This window comes from Mytilus californianus, unplaced genomic scaffold, assembly GCF_021869535.1.
Source record: "Mytilus californianus isolate M0D057914Y unplaced genomic scaffold, xbMytCali1.0.p SCAF_7, whole genome shotgun sequence".
Taxonomy (NCBI): Eukaryota; Metazoa; Mollusca; class Bivalvia; order Mytilida; family Mytilidae; genus Mytilus; species Mytilus californianus.
Window position 1 is genome coordinate 83,443,078 of NW_026262723.1, and position 22,528 is coordinate 83,465,605.

Genomic DNA, 22,528 nt, shown 5'->3' on the forward strand with positions numbered 1-22,528 from the left:
TCAAACTTTTGACAATGGCCTTCACTTAGGAGAGGATAAACCCTATTTAATACCAAAGTTGGAGTGAGAGATCAGGATGGAAAATACTTTAGGGCACTGTAGAGCTCTGCTCTTAAATACCTGCTTTATAAAACTTTGTGAAATAGTTATGTGAAATAGTTACACATGAAGAGGGTATGAACACTCACATATTGATGAACTTATTTTAAAGTTTACCCATGTTTATGCTTAAAAGTTGCATCAACATTTGAAAACAAGGATTTGTATAGCATATTATGCTAGTCATTATGTGACTGCAATTATTTTTAGAAAAATGTTATATTCAGCTTAGTGTTTGTTAGATTTGTCTTGTAATAATTTTCTTTTCCGGAGCTGTGCATTTTTACTCAGAGGCTGATCATTGTTATTTTTTTAAATTTTTGCAGCTATATGACATGTTGAATGTCAGCTTCTTGTAAATGAGTTGTCATGATTATTGATGTAAACCATGTACAAATAGTGGGGATAGACTTGATTATTGATAATTTTTCTTTAAATATTTTTTTATTTAGTACATGTATATATCTGAAACCTACACAAAGACAAAGTGTAAGGGTTACCTCTTTGAATTTGATATTTTACTTTGCAGTTGTTGGACATGTTGAATGCATATACAGAGTTTGAGATAGATGATACAACAGGAGAGGCTTTGACCATTCACGATAGACTTGACATACACTACAACAGAATACTCAAATTACAGGTACAGTTATACTTTTCTACTTGCTTTACCGTCTTTTGGTGTGTGTAAAACGCAGTAATACGAAATCATTACAAGTAATCTGAAATACACAATAGATAAATAAATTGTAATATTTATGTTAATGAATTAGTGCTGAAATAAATATTAATCTCTGCTAATTTTATTTATTGTTTTTTGGTACTCATTGAAGCCTTTAATTCAGATTATCATACTTATTGAATATCAATTAGGAAGTCTGATCGTTGTCAAAACAAATCAATTGACAGATTAATTTTGTTCCTTAATCAAATTCGTACAATTTACAAGATGGCATTGACATGTCTGCAGTAATGATTTGTATGAAGGTTTTTAAAATGTCACAAAGTAAAAATGTGTTTAAAATCATCACCTTATTCAACTTTACAACGTTAAAAGTCATATGACGTGATCACCTGATACTTCAAAAGTAAAGAAACAATATCGGTCAATTTCATTAAACAAGCGTGTTTCATTCAATTTTCATTCATTTACCTTCTGTATTCCTTGTTAGAACACATATACAAAGTAAGTAATAAACTTGAGAAACACTACACCTACACTAATTTGGCCATGGACAGAATCCTTCATCTCCCAATTTGAACATGATCAAATGCAACTTCCAGACGGCAACAGAGAACTCAAGAAAACGCAAAAAACAACTACTAAAGCATTTAAATGATTTCTATTTGCATATAACATTACAAATCAGATACAAGAAGGTACAAATATACATGTAAAACATAACAACAATTAAGTTTATGCTACGAAAATATTTTCCTCCAGACCACCTGGTTTCTTGGTCAGAATTCGGACCTGAAAAAAAGTTTAAAGAACAGTGTAGCCATACATAAATATGCACCCCCTTTTCAGTAATCTATCCCTGGGTAAAAACCTGTGTACTATACACACCAAAAGACGGTAATGTGAATGTATTAATTTTAATACAATGTATGTAGAAATTCAACTCTATAATATCATAATTTTTCTGAATGTAAGTTTAATGCTCCCCTACAGAATTTGTGAAGTAAATTTCTGCAGCTATATCTGTCCCTTCTTTAGAACAGAACCTTAAAGTTTGACAAATTTTTTACCTACTCTTAGAATCACTGTTTCCTGCCATTTACATTTCATTGTTGTGTCTCATGAATTATCTCAAAAGGGTTAAACTTGTTTCCAGATAAAAACTTTAGTTTACTTCAGATTAGGACTTATAAATTTGCAAAATACTACCTGCCATGAAATGCACGTCAATATGAAAATAAGAGGATGGATGTGGAATGATTGTCAAAGAGACAACCCTTCACCAGAGACCAAATGATGTAGAAGTTAGCAACCATAGGTCATCATGGAGCATTTTTTACTGTTGCCCTATTGACGTACCGGTAATAGAGTTGTGCCTTTTGCTTTGTTTTGAAATGGTTAAAAGAATTTCTTGATGATAGCTTTAATGCTTTTGAGTAGAACCTTTAAATTTAGTAACATTACCTTTGTTTGCTGTGAGCTAAGATCACATAATTTTATGATATAATTATCTTCTATAAAAGGTAATTCAACTTTTATTTCGAAAAATCTTATCACATTAACCACTCAACATTATAAAATGGATGGTTTCCAGATGACATTAATTTTCCATAAGTTAGGATCTTATAGGCTTTGATCATTTCCACTTTGTGTCAGTGTGTTATTCTGGGAGCAACAGCTTATGTAAAGAAATACTCTTTAAAATTCATGGCTGTATTTACTTACTGTGGATTCATTTATTTTCGTGGGTATCAATTTTCGTGGATTGAGGAAAATTTGCATTTTCGTAGATATTTGATTTCGTGGTTTGGACAACGTCTGCATACAAGCTTGTAGAAAATTTGCATTTCGTTGAACATTGAAATTCGTGGTTCATCTGTATCCATGAATTCCACGAAAATTGGTGTCCCAACAAATAATAATGAATCCACAGTATTGAAATTTTAAAGCAACTGACTTGGGAAAGACAAGTAAATTTTTGAAATCTATGCTTGTTTAATGTTTGGGTTACTGCAGAAGCTGCATAATGTGGGGAAAATATGCATAATTACTGATTAGCTTATGAGGGAAATGAAAATCTGAAAGAATTATTTGAAATATTTGTTCAATATGTTTATCTAATATATCTTTCTTTTTTTCCAGAAAATGGCCTTTAAACATTTTCCAGATCTTCAGAATTTTGCCATAGCTAATATTGCCAGTGTTGATAGCAAGAAATCACTTATAAAGTATTTTGAACCACACAGGTATATTTCATCCTTATTAGTTCATCAATTCTCTTTGTCCCTTAGTCACACATATTTGATACCAATTAATATTGCATTGGATTGGACTGAAATTTTTGCATAATTGTTTGTTTTTATGCATTTACTGAGTTACTTACACATTGAACATTATTTAATATCCTACAGTAGACTTTGACTTAATGTACTTCCTTGCAATTGCACATATATTCCTGTACTAAATAAATACTGTATATATGTTTATTTTCATTGACAGCTCAGCAAATTTACATAAACTTTTGGCCTATGCACATGAACTACCTCAACCTGATACAGAGGAAAACTGTATTAAAGACAAACAATATCTGATGGAAGTTTTAGTAAGTATTTTTATACGACCGCAAAATTACGGTCGTATATTGGTATGACGTTGGCTTCGTCGTCGTTGTCCGAAGACACATTGGTTTTTGCACTCTAACTTTAGTGTAAGTGAATGGATTTCTATGAAATTTTACAATAAGGTTCAAAACCACAAAAGGAAGGTTGGGATTGGGTTACCAAAAGTTAAGGAATAAGGGGCCAAAAAGGGGCCAAAAATAAGTATTTTTGTAACTTCCAGACATAACTTGTGTGTTAGTGTATGGATCTCTCTGATATTGTACCACAAGGTTCCATATCACAAAGGGAATGCTGGGAGTGATTTTGGGGGTAATTGCCTCAAAATTTTAGGAATTAGGGGCCAAAAAAGGGGCAAAAAACAAGCATTTTTCTAGTTTCATGACAATAACTTGTGTGTAAGTGTATGGATCTTTCTGAAATTGTACTACAAGGTTCCATATCACAAAGGGAATGCTGGGATTGAGTTTGGGGGTAATTGCCCAAAACATTTAGGAATAAGGGGCCAAAAATAAGCATTTTTCTAGTTTCCAGACAATAACTTGTGTTCAAGTGTATGGATCTCTCTGAAATTGTACTGCAAGGTACCATACCACAAAGGGAAGGCTGGGATTGATTTTGGGGGTAATTGCCTCAAAATTTTAGGAATTAGGGGCAAAAAACAAGCATTTTTCTAGTTTCAGGACAATAACTTGTGTGTAATTGTATGGATCTTTATGAAATTGTACTACAAGGTTCCATATCACAAAGGGAAAGCTGGGTTTGAGTTTGGGGGTAATTGCCCTAAACGTTAAGGAATTTGGGGCCAAAAAGGGGCCTAAAAACAAGCATTTTTCTATTTTCCAGACAATAACTTGTGTTCAAGTGTATGGATCTCTCTGAAATTGTACTGCAAGGTACCATACCACAAAGGGAAGGCTGTGATTGAGTTTGGGGGATTATGAATCATAAGGGGGTTCAAAAAATTTGGGGGAGGGATTTTTTTTTCCTTTTTTTTCTTTTTTTTCTTTAAAATTTTCCATTTTAAATTGGTTATTTCTGATTTATATATAAACGGAATTATAATGATATGATTTGAATAGGTAAATTAGAAATTTTTAAGTTCTTAGACCACATTCATTCTGTGTCAGAAACCTATGCTGTGTCAAATATTTAATCACAATCCAAGTTCAGTGCTGTATCAAGCTTGAATGTTGTGTCCATACTTGCCCCAACTGTTCAGGGTTTGACCTCTGCGGTCATATCAAGCTGTGCCCAGGGGAGCATTTTATTCATTTTGTTGCAATCTATACTTTAACATTATCATTTTGTGTTTGTAAATTTTCTAGTCTTAAGAATCCATATTCTTCTAGGATGTTTATAAATTGAAAAGTAAAATAAAACTATAGCCCTTTAAAGTCATTTCTCTTCTTATCACAAATTTAGTACACTACAAGTGAACAATTCTAAATAACATATAGCATAAAAGTTTCAAAGTGTATTTTGACATTAATTGTCGATATGCACATATGGTGCAGTAAAATTGGTATAGTTATAGATTATTGTTTGTCATCTCAACGAGATTGATTTTCTCAATTGTGCCGGTACAGCGAAAGTGAGAAAAGCAATCGAGTTGAGATGACCAATGATAATCTGTTTATCGCTATTTTACCTATGACGACTTTGTTAATTTCATTGACAACGGCATGTGCGCCCTTAGTTTCTAGCGATAATTTTTCATATCACTCTACTGTGCTGAGAAAGGACATTATCAGTCAGTAAGATCAAAGGAAAATTTCGTAAAATAGCGATAATTAATATTATTGAATAAATCATTACCACTGATCACAGCATTGAATTTACTATTTCTATCAGTGAAAGATCCAACATTTTCAAAATGGGTGTTGATCCAAAAGTATATTACTTTTTAAAGTTAAAAACCAAAAGAAAAGGTATTAGGAATCTGTAAGGTGGGTAGCTTAAATATCATTAACTAAATAAAAAAAACTCTGTATAACTAGTATTGATTGTGTATTGTGCAGAGATGTTTATGCAATGTTTCCCTCTAACTATATAATTTGTTTTACAGATATCAAAGCATGCTAAGAGGAAGTCCCAGTTAGAACAACTCAATGAGATGCCACTTTATCCAACAGAAGAGATTATCTGGGATGAAAATATTGTCCCTACAGAATTTTATTCTGGAGATGGTAGGAAATTTTTATAAAATATTGTATACATAATTCTTTCAATATAAATATCAATAAACTTTCAAAAGCAATTCTTAGTCAAATTTCTAATGGTTGCCATGGACTGATTTATTTCTATCTCGCCCAACCTCCTCAGAAAGTGACTGTAGAAACACATATTTTTAGTTTTGTTTGAAAGTTTTTGAATGCAATGTACTTATAAATATTCCTGATCACATCAGATATGATGGTAATATGCCATATACAATGAGCCACTAATTCTTTGTTTATTCTGTATCAAAAATAAATCTCAAAATGACATGCAGAAAAAAATTCTAAAAGTCATATAGTTAATGTTCTAAAGAAATGCCAAATACACAGGAACAAAAAAACAAAAAAAGAGAAAGAAGAAAATCCATGATGAAATTAAGAATTTTATATGAAACGATTCTTAATCATTACCTCTATCTACAGATTCTTATATAAGACATATTTTACAGGTTGTTTAGCACTACCTAAATTAAATCTACAGTTTCTGACATTACATGACTACTTATTGAAGAATTTCCACCTGTTTAGACTTGAGTCTACATGTAAGTTTGTGATGTTTTTATATTTTAAACAAATGTGGTTGAAAAAGCATTGTTTAACAAAAAGCAAAAAATTATAATTAGGAAGAATATAACATTGCCATTTTGAGCATCTTATTTTATCTGTCTTACAATTTATAGCAAAAACTGAATATTTATTACACTGAAACTGTAATTTGAAAATAAGCAACTACTTCTGTTCAAATTAAATGAATTTGAAAAAAATAAAACTAACTTCAGTTCAATGACACTCAGAACTAAGATATACATAAATATTTTTTACTTGAAATTAGAAAACTACTGGTGTATCAGATGTTTGACAGGTATACAGATACAAATAGAAGCCTTTAGTTAGTAAAAGTGCTCTCCACAGCATTTTTCGAAAGCACCATGGGATTGAAATAGCACTGTTTCCCCAAAAATTAAAACACCACATTCATGTTACATTTTATCACAAAATCTATTCTGATACCGTACCATGGTAAAATAACACCTTGGGGAGAACACTTGTTTTAATCTCAAATGTTTTTATTTCAGATGAAATCAGGCAAGACATAGAAGATGCTATCTCACATATGAAACCTTGGTAAGGCTTTTTTAATTCCCACTTTTCCTTTGAACTGTAAATATTAGTACAGTACCATGTTGGTTGTCCTGCCTGCCTATAGGGGTGATAGTATATATGAATGTTGACAAGATTTTAACATACTACAATGAAACAATTCAAAAAGGATGTTGCATAATGGTAAAATCATTGCTCTGAACAAAAAAAAAGCAAAATGCTCCATATTGTTTGTCAAAAATTTTAATGGCTTTGAAAATTTAGAAAAAATTGCAAAGATCTGCTATCAGTTTTGGTATATATCACATAAACTTATTTGATAAGATAACAGCAAATTTCTGTTAGCCTTATAACTTCTGTACAAATTTATATGGTAGTTAAAAGAATAGTGAAAAATATTGATTATATATGCTTTTATTGTTAAAAATCTATTGAAAATCGTTCTTTGAGTTAAAGATTATTTTACTTGACATTTTACAGGCAATCAGAAGATGGTAGCTGTTTGTTTGGTGGATGGGCAAGGATGGCACAACCTATATCAGAATTTAATGTTGTTGAGGTAAAACTTAATTATAATATGTAGAGTGAATTTTACAAGTCTTTAATTTGTCTTGATATTATATTATTTTGTAAGAAATACTATGCCACAACTTCCAAAACTGTCACAAATTGATTCAAAATATTGATGGAATATAATTATGCAAATATGCCTACCAACATTATCATGTTGCGAGGTGGTATCTGTACACATTTTAGGAAGTTGAGAACTATTAAACCTCTCTCATATTTTATTGAGCTAAGATTTTGAAAATATTTCTACAGCTTAAGAAATATGATTTTAAAGAAAATAATCCAATTCATATACAAGTGACTTAACTTTTAACCAAATGAAATTAGTTTTCTTTTTTCATTTTTTTTGTAATATCATTATGATGGTTGTTATCTTGGAAAAGAAGCTTACGATATTTATTTTTAGGTATCTAAACCCCTGGTTGGTGAGAGTCATCCTTCACAAGTGAGAGCAGACGTTACTGTCAGTCTTAGTGTTAGACCAGAAATTAAAGCAGAATGGGAAGGTATGTTATTGTGTCTTATAGATATAGAATTTGTTTTCATTGGTGAAATTGTTTTATTACTTTGTGAAACACTGTCATGCGTAAACATTTGATAATATTTAGAGATATGTAGATGATGTGGTCTTTTAAAATAAGTTGAAAATGAAAATTATAAATGTTTTACATAAACTAAGTTGGCTTTGTCTATGCCAAATTTTTTTTTAGCTTTAGATGGAATCTGATGCATTACTACATCTGTATTTGATCAAACTCTTAAAGAATTAATTTTGTCATTTAAATTGAGAATTTCAGAACGGATGCATAGAATTTGTTAATGGATTTTCAGATATTCATGTCAAATGCTACATTTAGTTTCAGGTTTCAAATAGTATATAAAACAATGCTTTGGTTTGGTTATTGTCTCTTTGACACATTCTCCCATTTCCATCCTCTATTTTATTCGCCATGAAAATATTTGAAAACAGATTTTTTTTTGTTCCTTATATCAGAGAAACACTTTAATTTTACAAGTTAAGTCAGATAAATGGAAATATATGTTCATAAAATTAATATTTGTCACAATAGATTTATCTTAAATGGACATTATTTGTAGGTTTAAGGAAACATGATGTTGCTTTCCTAATAACACTACGACCAACTGTTCCAATGAGTCACAAATATAACCACAAAGAACCATTTATACCACAAGTTGGACTGACATACGTCAGAGGATGTGAAATAGAGGGCATGTTGGATGCAGAAGGCAAAGTTATTGAGGAAGGTATATATTTGAAATATAATATCAAATCTATTAGTAGTACCCACACTGAGGTTGTGAGTTCGAACCCCACTCGTGTGGGTGCACTCGACTCCAATCTTAATTGAATAGGATTGTCAGTTTTCCTATCGAAGGTCGGTGGTTTTCTCTGGGCACTCCGGCTTCCTCCACCCATAAAAACTGACCCTATGAAATAGCCCAAAAGTGGCGCTTAAAAGTGGCGTTAAAACACCAACAATCAATTACTGTTAAAAGGCTTGTGTAGGCCGCGGTTTTATTCTCCAAAATTGGACCTTCCAAACGGGGTGCGGACTATAGAGTACAATAAGCAAGAAATAAGAGAAAAAGTTCAATTTCGCGGGCGAGGTGGTTTGTTTACGTTCCGCCATCTTTGTTATTGCTATTGTAGAGGGCGCTCTTATGATTTTTCAAACTAATAATTTTAACTCATCCATATTAATAAGTTATTTCTATTCAATATCAAATTAATACTGATAAATTTAAAAACTAAACGCTTCATTACAAATTTCTCGTTTCTTTTCAATGCATTGGTTGAAATAAACTGGTATCTGCTTAATTGAAACGATACAAAAATAGTAAAAAAGACAACCATAAACCAGCTTACGATTTGTAAACTACAAAACGTAATCGGTTATTGTTCGTTCCGTTTTGCCGTTTCATACTGACTAATATGATTTGTATTAGCTTAAGACCCTTCAAACATTAATGTGATAGATATATTAAGGACTGTTTTACATAAGGATGGAACTGTTTTACTTCCAAAGTCGTATTTTAGTGATATCTATCATGTACGGATTTCGACGCTCACCGTTTTTTTCTTCTTTTACACGTGCTATTCAAACTTCCGGTTTAAACATACACAAGTTTCTAAATTGTTTTTTAAGTGATTTAAACTTATTTTAACAATCATGAAGTGTTCTAGAATCATTTACAAGCAGTTTCAGCTTCTGTGTGATGATGGAAAACAGGTTTTTCCAAAAAAATACCGCAAGCGACCGCACACGATTTGAAATTATCGGAGTTTCATTAGACCTTTTCTAACAGTTACAAAAAGTTTTTTTACCTGAAATTTCGTGGGGAGAAGGGGGTGCGGACTATGTACCAGTACGGTAGTAGTACAAAATTATTTTGTTTACTAGGGAGGAATTTTAGAAGGTTTATTTTTGAATTAACCTATAGCTGTACAATGTAACCTATGGGAATGCAACAAGAGTATAAATCTCAATAACCGAAAATTATACCATAGCTATCTATGGTATAATTTTCACAATTATACCATGGTTTTGTTGTATTTGGTATTCGAAAAGAAAAAAAGGAAGATAGCAAGGCCTATTCAAGGCCGCCTGATTTTTTTTAAATAGGAACAACAGAGTCAGTGTAGGGGCCACTAAGCTAAACCGCCCGCTTTGCACCAGCCGATATAAATGAATGCCTAGGGTGGGAATCGAACCCACATACACCAACTCCGTTGTCCTATATTTTTAAATGAACGAAAATTCGATTCAAGAACAAAGTTTAAAAAAAAAAGTATATATAAATATATTATTATATTATACTTGAAAATATAATTCGATTTTCGGTTATTGAGATGTATACTTGGATTGTAGTCCCTTAGGATCAACTGTATAGCTACATGTAAAGGTTGAAATTTGCCGTGGCGGCTTTTTAAGGGGGAGGAAGGGGGAAGGCATGCCCCTTTCAAGAAGCTTTATATATGGTAAATGCATAGATATTTCGTTTTATTATTCCAAATATTGGATGGCTAGACCCCCCCCCCCCCCCCCCCCCTCCTTTTCAAAATCCTGGATCCGTATCCGATTTTATATACATCTTAATTTAACGATTTGCTTAAGTAATAACTATAATGTTGGGCCGTTAAGAATAGAAAGCGTCTGGTTACTCTAAATAAAGGTGAACTTTTGTTTAAATTATCTATAGTCTACATGTGATTTTTAATGATCTTTAATCGTGATCATTTTGAAATCCTTTTTAATTAGATTAAATTAAATGAACAACTTGGGCTTCTGGTACAAATTAAAACATGGAATGATTCATCCAAACTCTCAGAAAGATTCTTGTGAATTAAATTTCCACAGAATTATAAATTAATACCAAAAACTTAAAAACAAAAAAAATAAAAAACTAACCCTTTGCAGTTCAACTTTAAATCTGGGTTCCAGAAATCTTTCAAACTATATTTTGCGTCCATATACATACAGAACATATAATTCCTTCAACAGTTTTTAGTCTGTAACGTTACCCGTCACCAATGTAGATGTGCATCCATCGCTGTCGAAAAATCTTGTCCAACTGATTTCCCCGCTGTTTCAGAAGCCCGTGCGTATTTTATAAAGTAGGCGGAGCTTAATGTGTAAGGTCCTAAAAGGGTAATTTGACCGATTCTTATCAAAATTATTTTTGAAGTTAATAAACAAAAATATATGAAATATACATTTTTAAACAACAACATATGCAATAGGTTAAAACAGATATTTCATATATTTTGGTTAGTTTTGTGGTGTTTCGTAAATTATACCATAGTTTTTTGTTGAAACCCCTCGGCAACCTCACTCGACTTCGTCTCGTGAGGTTATTGCCGGGGGTTTCAACAAAAGCTATGGTATAATTTACGAAACACCACAAAACTATTCAAAAGATATGAAATATCTATAACGTGACAGCTGAATTGAAAAAATTTAATCACTTTAAACATTCTAAATGGAAAGTTTTTTTTGCATTAGAATAACTTGGAAATAAAAAAGTGCAAAAAGGAATATTCATACATGTAATTAAACACAAAAATAACATTGGGAAAAATTTGCTAGTAAACAGTAAAGGGGAGGTACCAGTTTTGAAAGATATAACAAGTTGAATGACAAAAGGGTAAATCTATTCAAAAATGAAATTCTTAGTTTCCCAGTCAAATTTTGCCGTTGAATTTTATTCTCTCCACCAAATATAAAATCAAACATTAAAATTTGTTAATTTTTTTTTCCCATTTTAGGACCAGAGCCCAAACCAGATTTACCTGGTGACCTGAGAACTTTCAGGGTATGGTTAGATCCAAATCAGTACCAACAAGACATGTCAGGTACTGCAGAAGGTAAAGAGGTAAGTGGAGTCAATATGTTTGTATCTTATGGATTTTTTTAGTATGAAAATTTATTGATATATGCATGTGTTCATGACATGGTTAGTAGTCATTGCCACTTGCTTTATTTATGTGGTTTGATTCCCAATAAGACAACTATCATTTAAAGAACTAAGGACAAGGATTTAAACCATTACAGGTAAGCCTTCAACAATGAGCAAAACCCATACTGTATAGTAGTCACTTTCACCCAATATTGACTTTTATGAAGTTTAAAAGTGAGGCTCAGTAAATAGCCAATTCAAACTTCAATAAAACACACACAAATCATTTCAACATAATTTTATGTCTGTGCTTTAATACAGCTGTCAGATCACTTATTAATGATGTTAGATATATAAAACCAGATCATTTTTCCAGAAAATTGTATTACTGTTAATACAACTTTTTTTATTGTTAACCTTCCTACTACAGTGCATATATTAGAAAGTACACAAACTATTAACACCTTTATGCATGAGACTTTTATGTTCATTCAAGAAATACTTTTAGATAAAGATTTTAGGCTATAAGATATTATTTAAATGATTTAAATCTTTATATTATAGGATGCATATGAAACTTTTAATGTAATAATGAGAAGAAAGCCTAAAGAGAACAATTTCAAAGCAGTGCTGGAAACTTTAAGAGATCTAATGAATACACATTTTGTGGTACCTGACTGGTTACATGATCTTATTCTAGGCTACGGGGAACCAGATGCAGCTCATTATTCAAAGTAAGAATTTATTATGGTTGTTTAATACATCGATCATGTCAAACTTTTCTCATTAAACACAATTTATGAAATTGGTTATATTTTAAAGTATATTTAAAGTATTTCAAACAAATTGTCTTACTAATTTGAAATAAAAAAAACTAAGCACTATACAAAAAAGAATATGAAAATTAAATTGGAAGAGACAGTTCAGATTAACAAATAATTTTTTGTTTCAGATTAAATAACCAGATAGAAAATTTAAATTGGAATGATACATTTTTATCGATGGATCATTTACGAGCCAGTTTTCCGAATTGCCCTATTGAAGTCACCACAGATGATGTCAATAAACATATACCACCATTCAGGTAAATTACATACAATTTCATGGGTAATTTTACAATGTCTCTGAAAAAGCTAATCATTGAGAATAAAACTTGGAACATTTGTCTTCAAAGATATATGGTTCTGCATTTTGTATATAGATTCTATTATTTAACCTTGACATGAGTTCTCCTTACACATTTTAATTTCAAGACTATCAGTCTTTAAAATAGCTTTCTATGGTATTCTAAAAAAAAATATACCCAAAACAAGAAAATATGAAATGGCATAGCAGTCTATATGTAAAAAATACCACTTTTTACCAATGTAATATCAAATACTTATGAACAGATTTTTTAATGATGCATGGTAAGATTCTTCTTCTTGTTGTCATTTATATTCTTAGCAAAAACTTGTTTTCATGTGATTCTTTTGGGAGTAGAAAAATAACATGAATGTAATTAGTTGTGAACATGTCAAACTTGGATTTTCTCTTATATGAATACAAGAACAAAGTTAGGAAACTGTGATTATAAAACATTGGGAAATTGGCTGAAAAGGGCTTCACAAGAATAAAAGTATATACGAAAATAAGTTGTTTTACAGTAACTAATACAATGTTGCTCGTTAAAATTCTGAGTCTACTACTACTTTGTATTCTATAATAGAAAACACAATCCTGGTTTTAGTGATTCAAGTGCTGTTCATGAGGTCCAATCCAGTATCCTTGTCCTAGCAAGCTACTGATATTTTACACCTTATCGCTATTTATTCTGATCTGGATAAGTTCTGAAATTACACAACTTTTCAATGACGTCACAATCTAGTTGAAGCTATCTGGTGCCCTGTTTTAACAATGCATTGTATGTAAAAGTTTTCAAATGGACCTCTTTATCATCATAAACACTTCAAACAAAGCATTTTTTTTTATGACTTTAAGTTGTGTTTCACAGAAAAGGATCATGATCTGTCTACATTTCAAAATGTTCACTTTCTAAACTTTTCCCTCTTTCAGCTAATTACTGATCTTTGTCATTGCGACACTTGACGCATACAGGAAGTTGTCTAAGTTACTGTTTTTTTCTGGTTTAGTCTAAATAGGGAAACAGTGTATTATATTCTACTGGAATATTACTACTAAACGATAAACTTGCAACATAACTATGAATTCAGAACCTAAAGAGTATAAATTATGATTCACTATATTGTACATATAGAAACGGCAAAACTATTGAAATTAAACACACATAATTTTGAAGTGAGAAAAATCAACAGGTGATTATTCTTTGTTTCTAGGTTGTCTATCAAAGATAGTGAGTCATCGAGTAATAAAAGGAAAGAAGGTGAAGATGAACCTAAGCCACAGAGACATATTGTAGTAGATCCTTATGTGATATCTAATAGAGGACCTTATCCTTATTGTTTACCTAAAAAGTAAGTTTGTTATCCTATTGTATCAGGGTTAGGATTTTGTTACCTAAAAGTTCAGTTGTTAATATTCAATATATGGGTTTGTAGTCATACTTGACCTGAAAAGTCAAATTTTATACTTTATTTACGTTATTTTCCCGATCATCTTCCAAATTTGTATACCCAATACAGGACCTAATCCTTACGGTTTAGTTTACAAATTATGTGATTATACTAAAACTAACTTTGCAACTTCATAATGCAAAGTTTATCTAAGGCAATTTTGGTAAGAATACCTGAACTGAGCATTTAATTATAAAGCTTTTCAGAGACAATGAAAAATCTGATTAATTTTTATTGTCAAAATGTCATAAGTTGTTTTTGAATCCAATATTTAATACCTTAGAATTATGAAAATTTATAGATGTACTGCACATGGGAACTGTGTCAATTTAGAATTAAACAGATGAAGTCAGAATTTAATGAGACACACATACCACATTGAATTTATAATGATATATCTTGTAATAGAATATCTTAATCTTAAACATCACACTAGCAGGACATGTAAAATGCATATGTAAACATAATGAAATACACTCATTATATACTGTTTATAAAGTTTTTATAAGAAATCCGTAGTTTACCTAAGCTGTCTGAGATGAACTTTAACCTTAGGTATGATAACAACTCATGTTAATCATTATATGATCATGTTCCTCAAGTTTGCATGGTTTTTTGTCGAGCCTGCGACTTTTGTCACAGAAAGCTCGACATAGGGATAGTGATCCTACGGCAGCGTTAGCTAACTTCTTAAAAGCTTTATATTTTAGAAGCTAGAAGACCTGGATGCTTCATACTTTGTATATAGATGCCTTATGTTAAGAAGTTTCCGTCTGTCATATGTCCATTGTCCTTGACCTCATTTTCATGGTTCAGTGACTACTTGAAAAAAAAAGTCAACTTTTTTTGTAATGTTAATTTCTTTCTTATTATGAGTAATAGGATAACTATATTTAGTATGTGCGTACCTTGCAAGGTCCTTATGCCTGTCAGACAATTTTCATTTGACCTCGACCTCATTTCATGGATAGGTGAACAAGGTTAAGTTTTCGTGGTCAAGTCCATATATCAGATACTATAAGAAGTAGGTCTACTATATTTGGTATATGGAATGATTGTAAGGTGTACATGTCCAACTGGTAGGTGTCATCTGACCTTGACCTCATTTTCATGGTTCAGTGGTCAAAGTTAAGTTTTTGAGTTTTGGTCTTTTTTTCTAATACTATGTGCAGTAGGTCAACTATATTTGATGTATGGAAATATTTTATGATGTACATGTCAGTCTCGTAGGTTTTATTTGACCTTGACCTCTTTTTCAAGATTCATTTCTCAGTGTTAAGTTTTTGTGTTTTGGTCTGTTTTTCTTCAACTATAAGCAATAGATCAACTATATTTGTTGTATGGAAGGATTGTAAGGTGTATATGTCTGTCTGGCAAGTATCATCTGACCTTGACCTCATTTTCATGGTTCATTGGTCAATGTTAAGTTTTCATGGTTAAGTTTGTTTCTTAGATACTATAAGCAATAGGTCAACTATATTTAATGCATAAATTGATTGTAAGGTGTACATGTCTGTCTGGCAAGGTTCATCTGACCTTGACCTCATTTTCATGGTTCATTGGTCAATGTTAAGTTTTCTTGGTTAAGACTGTTTCTTAGAAACTATAAGCAATAGGTCAACTATGTTTGGTTTATTGAATGATTGTAAGGTGTACATGTATTTCTCGTTTGGTTTATCTGACCTTGACCATATTTTCTTGGATCATGTTAAGTTTATGTGTTACTTGTAGTAAAGCTTTATATTTACATGTATGACTATCAACATAAAATCAATGGTTAGTAAAGAAGGCGAGACATTTCAGCGTGTGCACTCTTGTTTTTATAGAAATAGTGTTCCATTTACACCCACTCAGACAGAAGCTATCTACTCTGGGATGCAGCCAGGACTGACCATCATTGTAGGACCTCCAGGAACTGGCAAAACTGATGTTGCTGTACAAATTATATCTAATATATACCACAACTTTTCTGATCAGAGAACATTAATAGTAACACATTCAAATCAGGTCAGATATTATACATACTTATGTACTAAATACAATATTCTTCAACTTTGCATATGAATTAACCTGAAACAGGAACATTCAAGTATCTGTTACTTTTTTTCAAGTTGACTCCGTACAGAATACACATTATAGTTCATGGTCTAGAAGTTTGTGATAAAAAGAAGTTGACTTATTCTGACAATTACTGTCCATACATTTTATACAGATAGTGAATAAAATCTTCATACAAGACAAGACACATTGTAATATTTTAAGAATCATTTAAAAAAACATGTAACAACCATTCTATACATGTTATCAATAAAAGGTCAGTCAGCTGTAAAAAGACTTAGTAGTAAGCTGTATGCACTAAGTTTTAGCAGAAAAAACTAGAAAAATAACACATTAATTTGGTGTAACCAAAGTTCAAAAGATGTTAGTCTTATATAATTATTATGTTTTTATTAAGGCTTTAAATCAACTGTTTGAGAAGATCATGGCTTTAGACATTGATGAGAGACATTTACTACGTCTTGGTCATGGAGAAGAGGCCTTAGAAACGGAAAAAGATTTTAGCAGGTTAGAAAACAACTTTTTTTAGCAAACATGATCTAAAAATCTTCTTATCTGAAATTACTGGGCTATATGCTATTAAACTTTACTTGAATGTTTCATAGGGCATCTTGTTTATAAGTTACATCCATCTACAAATGTGGCCATTTTGGGTTTATTGTCCTTAAATAACCTGACAATATGTTTTAGAAATTTTTTTCTAGGAGTGGATATTGATAAGATCTTCTCACAATCATTCTTCGTTTTTGATAGATAGCAGCAACTGTTGCTTATGGTCTTTAATGTTGCATATTTTTGCCAGGTAAGAGATTCAGGCTTCTGGGAACTTCTATTTCTATGGCTAAAATGCATGATGAATTTCTACAATTCCAATAAGTTTGCCTAGCAATCCAAACACCATGTTTAATGAAAGGAAAGCTGGAAGATTGATTAAAAGTCTAAGAGTAATATTTCGAATTAACAGTTTGAAAAGATTTGACAAATTGTTGAAGATAAGATCTGTAGTAATGGTATCATGATAGATATTTTATTTACCTATTTTTTGTAGATATGGAAGAGTAAACTATGTATTGGCACAAAGATTGGAATTGTTAGAGGAAGTAGGAAGATTACAATCCAGTTTAAGTGTGATAGGAGATATGTCTCACACCTGTGAAACAGCTGGCTATTTCTATCTTTATCAGGTAAAATTATGATACTAACAAAAGGATTATAATTGACATTGTGGCTGATTTAATTATGGTACTAGAGAACAAGCGAAAAACATGTGAGTTGGCAACTATGGTTATACAAAAGAAATGGCAAATGGTTATATACCGTAGATACTCGCCTAATAGTCGATCCTACTATAAGTCGGGGTCCCTTTTCAGCTCCAAATTCTAAGGATTTAGTCTTGACCCTCGTATAAGTCGGACAAAATTTGGGCATTTTTTTTTCAGCTGACAGTAACTGAACGCCGGTAAAACCAATGCAAATCCAGGAATAATATTCATTTCTGCATTAATGTTTGTTTGGTTTGAATTTAGTTGATGCTCATCATGATAATTTATATTGCTGTTAATAATAAAGATGTATTCATTTCTCTTGTTTTGTTCACTGTTCAAATGTTAGATTAGCCATGTGTTGTTTACGTAATGCATCAATGATTTTGTAGGGTATGACTAACAACCTATTGTTTGAGAAAAGCGAATATAAACCAATATGAACCTGAAAAATTTAAAGTCAATCAACACTTGATGAAAATATTTTTCACAGCATACATAACTCGGTGTTAAATGAGCATGTACACTTCATAATTCTTATTATATTGTGATGATTAAAGGATTAAAAAAATTAAGTGAAGCTAATCAATATATTAAAATAACTAACTCCAACTCATTAGTGTCATCTGTTTACCTATCACTGATAGTTTTCACACCTTTAGTGAATACAACTCTTTGTCTCTTAATTGGGGTTATCAATGGATTATATTGGCTTGTCAATCAATTTTGTAATTTTTGTTTACCTGAGACACTATAATGAATAATATTTTGATTTTGGGAATGAATCTTAAAATTATTTTTTTATTATTATATGATTTATAAGCATTGAATTGATATCATGATATCACAATAATGACACAATAACTCCGCTGAAAACATCCTTTCACATATTTGGTACATTGTTATCTCCTTTTCATTTTTGGTTCTTGGCTCTTCTTTTGGGTTTATAGGAAAACCATGTGACCATGAAAATCAATACACAAACCGGAAACAGTAGAATGTCAACACGAATTTGCAGAAAATGTTTACCAAAGAACAAATAAAACACAAAGACAGTATTGAAGTCATTTATTTTCAACAAAAACTTTTTATTTATTGATTTATGTAGGTTTGGCAATCAAAAACGTAGTTTTGACCAGGAAATTCACTCCTGACCACTTTTCTCAAGCTTGGATTTTTCCTCTGGTCGCTAGATCTCGTCTATTAGTCGGCCCCCCTCTCTGGATTATGAATTTTACTCCCAATTTTCCGACTAATAAGCGAGTAGGAACGGTAATTGATAATTTCTTGGAATAAGATAAAAATGATTTGGACTATCAAATGAAAATTAAATTTTTTTTTAAATGTGCCCCTGGTCTTCAATGATTAGTACATAGTATAATATACTTATTTAAAAACATCCAAAAAGTTTATTAAGCATAACTTCTGGACATAAATCATCACAAGTGATAATGTGTCTATGGAATATTTTTTTAAGTATTTGAACTGTGATGTCATGTTAGGACTATTTGTATTTAAATTGAAATGCTTAGATCAGTGTATGATTCAGTTGTATGAATATTATTTACATTATTTAGCCTCACTAGATTATATGCTTATGTGGATGATAAAACAAACTTGGTAATATGATTATAAGTATTATTGGATGTCATGAATATTAAATTCCTTTTTCATGTTAACATATAAAATGAAATAAGAATTAAGTGACTTTTTTGAATATGATAGTCTGTATAGCAGTAATGTCAAATTATATTTTTTTTATTACAGGTTTTAGCCAGATGGGAAGAATACTTAAGTAAATTAAGACAGTCAAAGGTATATATATCTTTCTTTCCCAATTTTCTAATAAATTGCTTTCAGAAATACTTTCAATTCTGATACTTTTTACCAAACTTTGAAATGTATCATTTAATGACTTATGAATTAAATAGTGTAAACACTATTTATTGTGTTATATCTAATAAAGTTATTGTATATATGTAAGACTCAGATCAACGTCCGGTCTCTAATCAACGTCCGTTCCTCAAATCAACGTCCAAATCTGACGTCATAATAAAATAAGATTTCAAATTGACGGCCAATTCATGTCCCTCTAATCGACGTCTTTCTTGTTATCAAATCGATGTCCTTTTTATGGACTTGCAGCAATGACATCACAAATTTATCTATTGGTGGGTTTAACATAAAACTCAAAAAGTTGTTGAAAAATATATAAGATTTTAAATCTTACATAATCCAAATGAAAATACTTTTCAACAATTGGCTGTACTTTTTTATTCTGTTTATTGTTTAAGACAGTGTATATTGCGCTCTAGATGTCACTCGATTTTATTTATTGTTTGGATTGTTGTCACCTTGTCGTATGTCCACATTTATATGAATATGAAAGGAATACGACAACGTAGATCGAGAGGACTCCTTTCACCAAATATTCAAAATGTGCATGTACATGTAATATGATGTCGGTGGTTGTCTTATTATCATTTTTTGTTGTTTGTCCTTTTATTTTGATAAAGATATAAGAAAACAATTAGTTTCTTTTTAAGCATCTGTACACCAAGACAAAACTATACAGATATTATAAACAAAGATCAAACTAAATAAACGATTAAATGCTATTGGACATCGATGAGAGGAGACTCAGATCGCGGACATCGTTTTGGTAATACATAACGTCACATTGGACATCGATTAGAGGGTAAAAATATTGGACACTGATTTGAGAACGTAACGTCACACTGGACGTCGATTAGAGGAACGGACGTCGATTAGAGACCGGACGTCAATCTGAGTCTAACATATAAATATATGTCGAAATCCGGATATGACAAACATATTTTTGCACCTCATGTTTGCGGTATACCATTATTTTTACTTATTGTTCTTTATAGGAATGTGATAAGTTACAAAAGATAAATGAGTTGTTTCCCTTCAATAAATTCTTTGAGAATGCACCACAGCCATTATTTAAAGGAAGCACCTATGCAGAAGATTTTGATATAGCTGAAGGCTGCTTCAGACATATCAAAAAGATATTCACACAGCTTGAGGTAGGTTTTGTTGTATAAGGCCATTTATCACATATTTGTTACGAATACGTTGGGTTTTGCATATGTAATAACCTCAAAATTGCCCAGGGCAAACAAGAGGTTATTGGTTATTGTGCCCTGATTCCAAACAATGTGACGTCATTGCGTCCTTGAAGACAACGGGGAACAATGACGGTGCTCGTTTAATTGCAGTGGAGGAAAGAGATACGCCAGACTTTGTAGAGCAAATGAAAAACGCTAACACAAGGAAAAAAACTGAAAGTGACATTAAATTCTAAAGGAGTGTTTAAAAAGTGCCGGAGAATTACACGATTGTGTAAAATAAGTGGAAATGTGACTATAAATTTCTATGGAGTAAATGATAAAAACTAAATTTGAAAATGTGATAAAACTTTTGTGATAAAATATTTAAGATTTTTACTGTTATATTTCATTAAATTGTTATAATTGAACTTTTTTCTCTTTTCTGCAGAACTTAAATATATGATAAATAGATTATAACATGTCTTTTCCATATTGGCCCTGGTATCATCCCACGACCCATATCGGCCCTCGGCTAAAGCCTCGAGGCCGATATGGGAGCCTCGGGATGATACCAGGGCCAATATGGAAAAGGGCATGATATAATCTATACATATTTAATTCATATTTCTTTTTTGTTAGAATTTTTTTAACAGCAATAACAGGTGTGAGCAGGTAAAGTTTTAAAACTTATACTCTCATAAGTTAACAGTGGGGATATCCTGAATGACCAGAGATGATTGAAAAAATGTTATTATAACCCATGCAACTTTGTTGTCACCAATTTTAAGACAATGGACTTGAAGAACAAATATCCAATATACTTTTTGTTGCTTGGATAGTGCCTCAGTTTTTAATAAGATCCTGTTCGAAATTGTATAAAGGTTTCATCTCTCCAAAATCTTGAATGAGTTTGTTAATCTGAAAAATCTGAAATAGGGAACCATTTTATCCCATACTAAATATGTGGGGTATGGGAGCATGTTGGATTCAGGTTTTTTCTTCAAAAACAAATTAAATCATATTGATAAATAATAAGTCAATGGCTTTTATGACTAGCATGTGGTAAAGTATTCAAACAAAAGATAAAAACTCTCCATATTTTACAAAAGAATTAGTGTATCATAATAAATTTTATTATATATATCAATATAAACAATATTCTCAGCTTTAGTAGATTTTTAATACTATTAATTAGGTCTTTCTATAAGAAGCAAATGTCACCATTAAATGCTGCTATCACTGTTTCAGGAATTTAGAGCTTTTGAATTACTAAGAAGTGGAACAGATAGAGCTGAGTACCTCCTTATAAAGGAAGCTAAGATCATTGCTATGACATGTACACATGCTGCTTTGAAGAGAAGAGATCTTGTTGCAGCAGGCTTCAAGGTGAGTTTAATAAGATTTAAAAAATAACAAAAATTAGACCAGTTCATACAAATTCATTATAATTCATAGTATTCATATTCAAAATTTGTAAATTAAGATACACACTATAGACAATATATATGAGACATTGTCAGTAGTAACTTGGTTGATTATGACTTTGCCATTGAACATAATATTTGTAGTGTTAAAGGTCTTGACAGAAATCATCTGGAATATCTCAACTTATCTTGTCAGACTCACCGTGATACTTATTAGGATTTTTAGTCATTAAAACAACTATTATTATACCCCCACTTTTTTAAAGTGGGGGTATACTGTTTTACCTCTGTCTGTCCATCCATCCGTCAGTCCATCCATCCATCCGTCAGTCCGTCCGTCCGTCCCATGAATATTTTTTCGTCACATCTTTCTCAGGAACTACATTATAAGGATTTCTGAAATTTGGTTTCAGGGTTTACAGGGCTCGA

At 31.3% G+C, this 22,528-nt stretch overlaps 1 protein-coding gene across 1 annotated transcript in view; it reads left to right on the top strand.

The window, feature by feature from the left end:
* Positions 1–22,528, top strand: part of LOC127710160 (RNA helicase aquarius-like) — a 53,693-nt gene that overhangs the window by 15,755 nt on the left and 15,410 nt on the right. Inside the window, exons 12-30 of the mRNA XM_052215894.1 lie at positions 629–742; positions 2,924–3,027; positions 3,281–3,383; positions 5,468–5,588; positions 6,068–6,160; positions 6,695–6,743; positions 7,200–7,278; positions 7,696–7,795; positions 8,388–8,555; positions 11,578–11,684; positions 12,273–12,442; positions 12,661–12,792; positions 14,045–14,182; positions 16,108–16,288; positions 16,737–16,846; positions 17,388–17,523; positions 19,369–19,416; positions 20,493–20,651; positions 21,924–22,061. Of these exons, the coding sequence (XP_052071854.1) occupies positions 629–742; positions 2,924–3,027; positions 3,281–3,383; positions 5,468–5,588; positions 6,068–6,160; positions 6,695–6,743; positions 7,200–7,278; positions 7,696–7,795; positions 8,388–8,555; positions 11,578–11,684; positions 12,273–12,442; positions 12,661–12,792; positions 14,045–14,182; positions 16,108–16,288; positions 16,737–16,846; positions 17,388–17,523; positions 19,369–19,416; positions 20,493–20,651; positions 21,924–22,061 (2,250 nt within the window). The remainder of the gene's footprint in view (positions 1–628; positions 743–2,923; positions 3,028–3,280; positions 3,384–5,467; positions 5,589–6,067; positions 6,161–6,694; positions 6,744–7,199; positions 7,279–7,695; positions 7,796–8,387; positions 8,556–11,577; positions 11,685–12,272; positions 12,443–12,660; positions 12,793–14,044; positions 14,183–16,107; positions 16,289–16,736; positions 16,847–17,387; positions 17,524–19,368; positions 19,417–20,492; positions 20,652–21,923; positions 22,062–22,528) is intronic.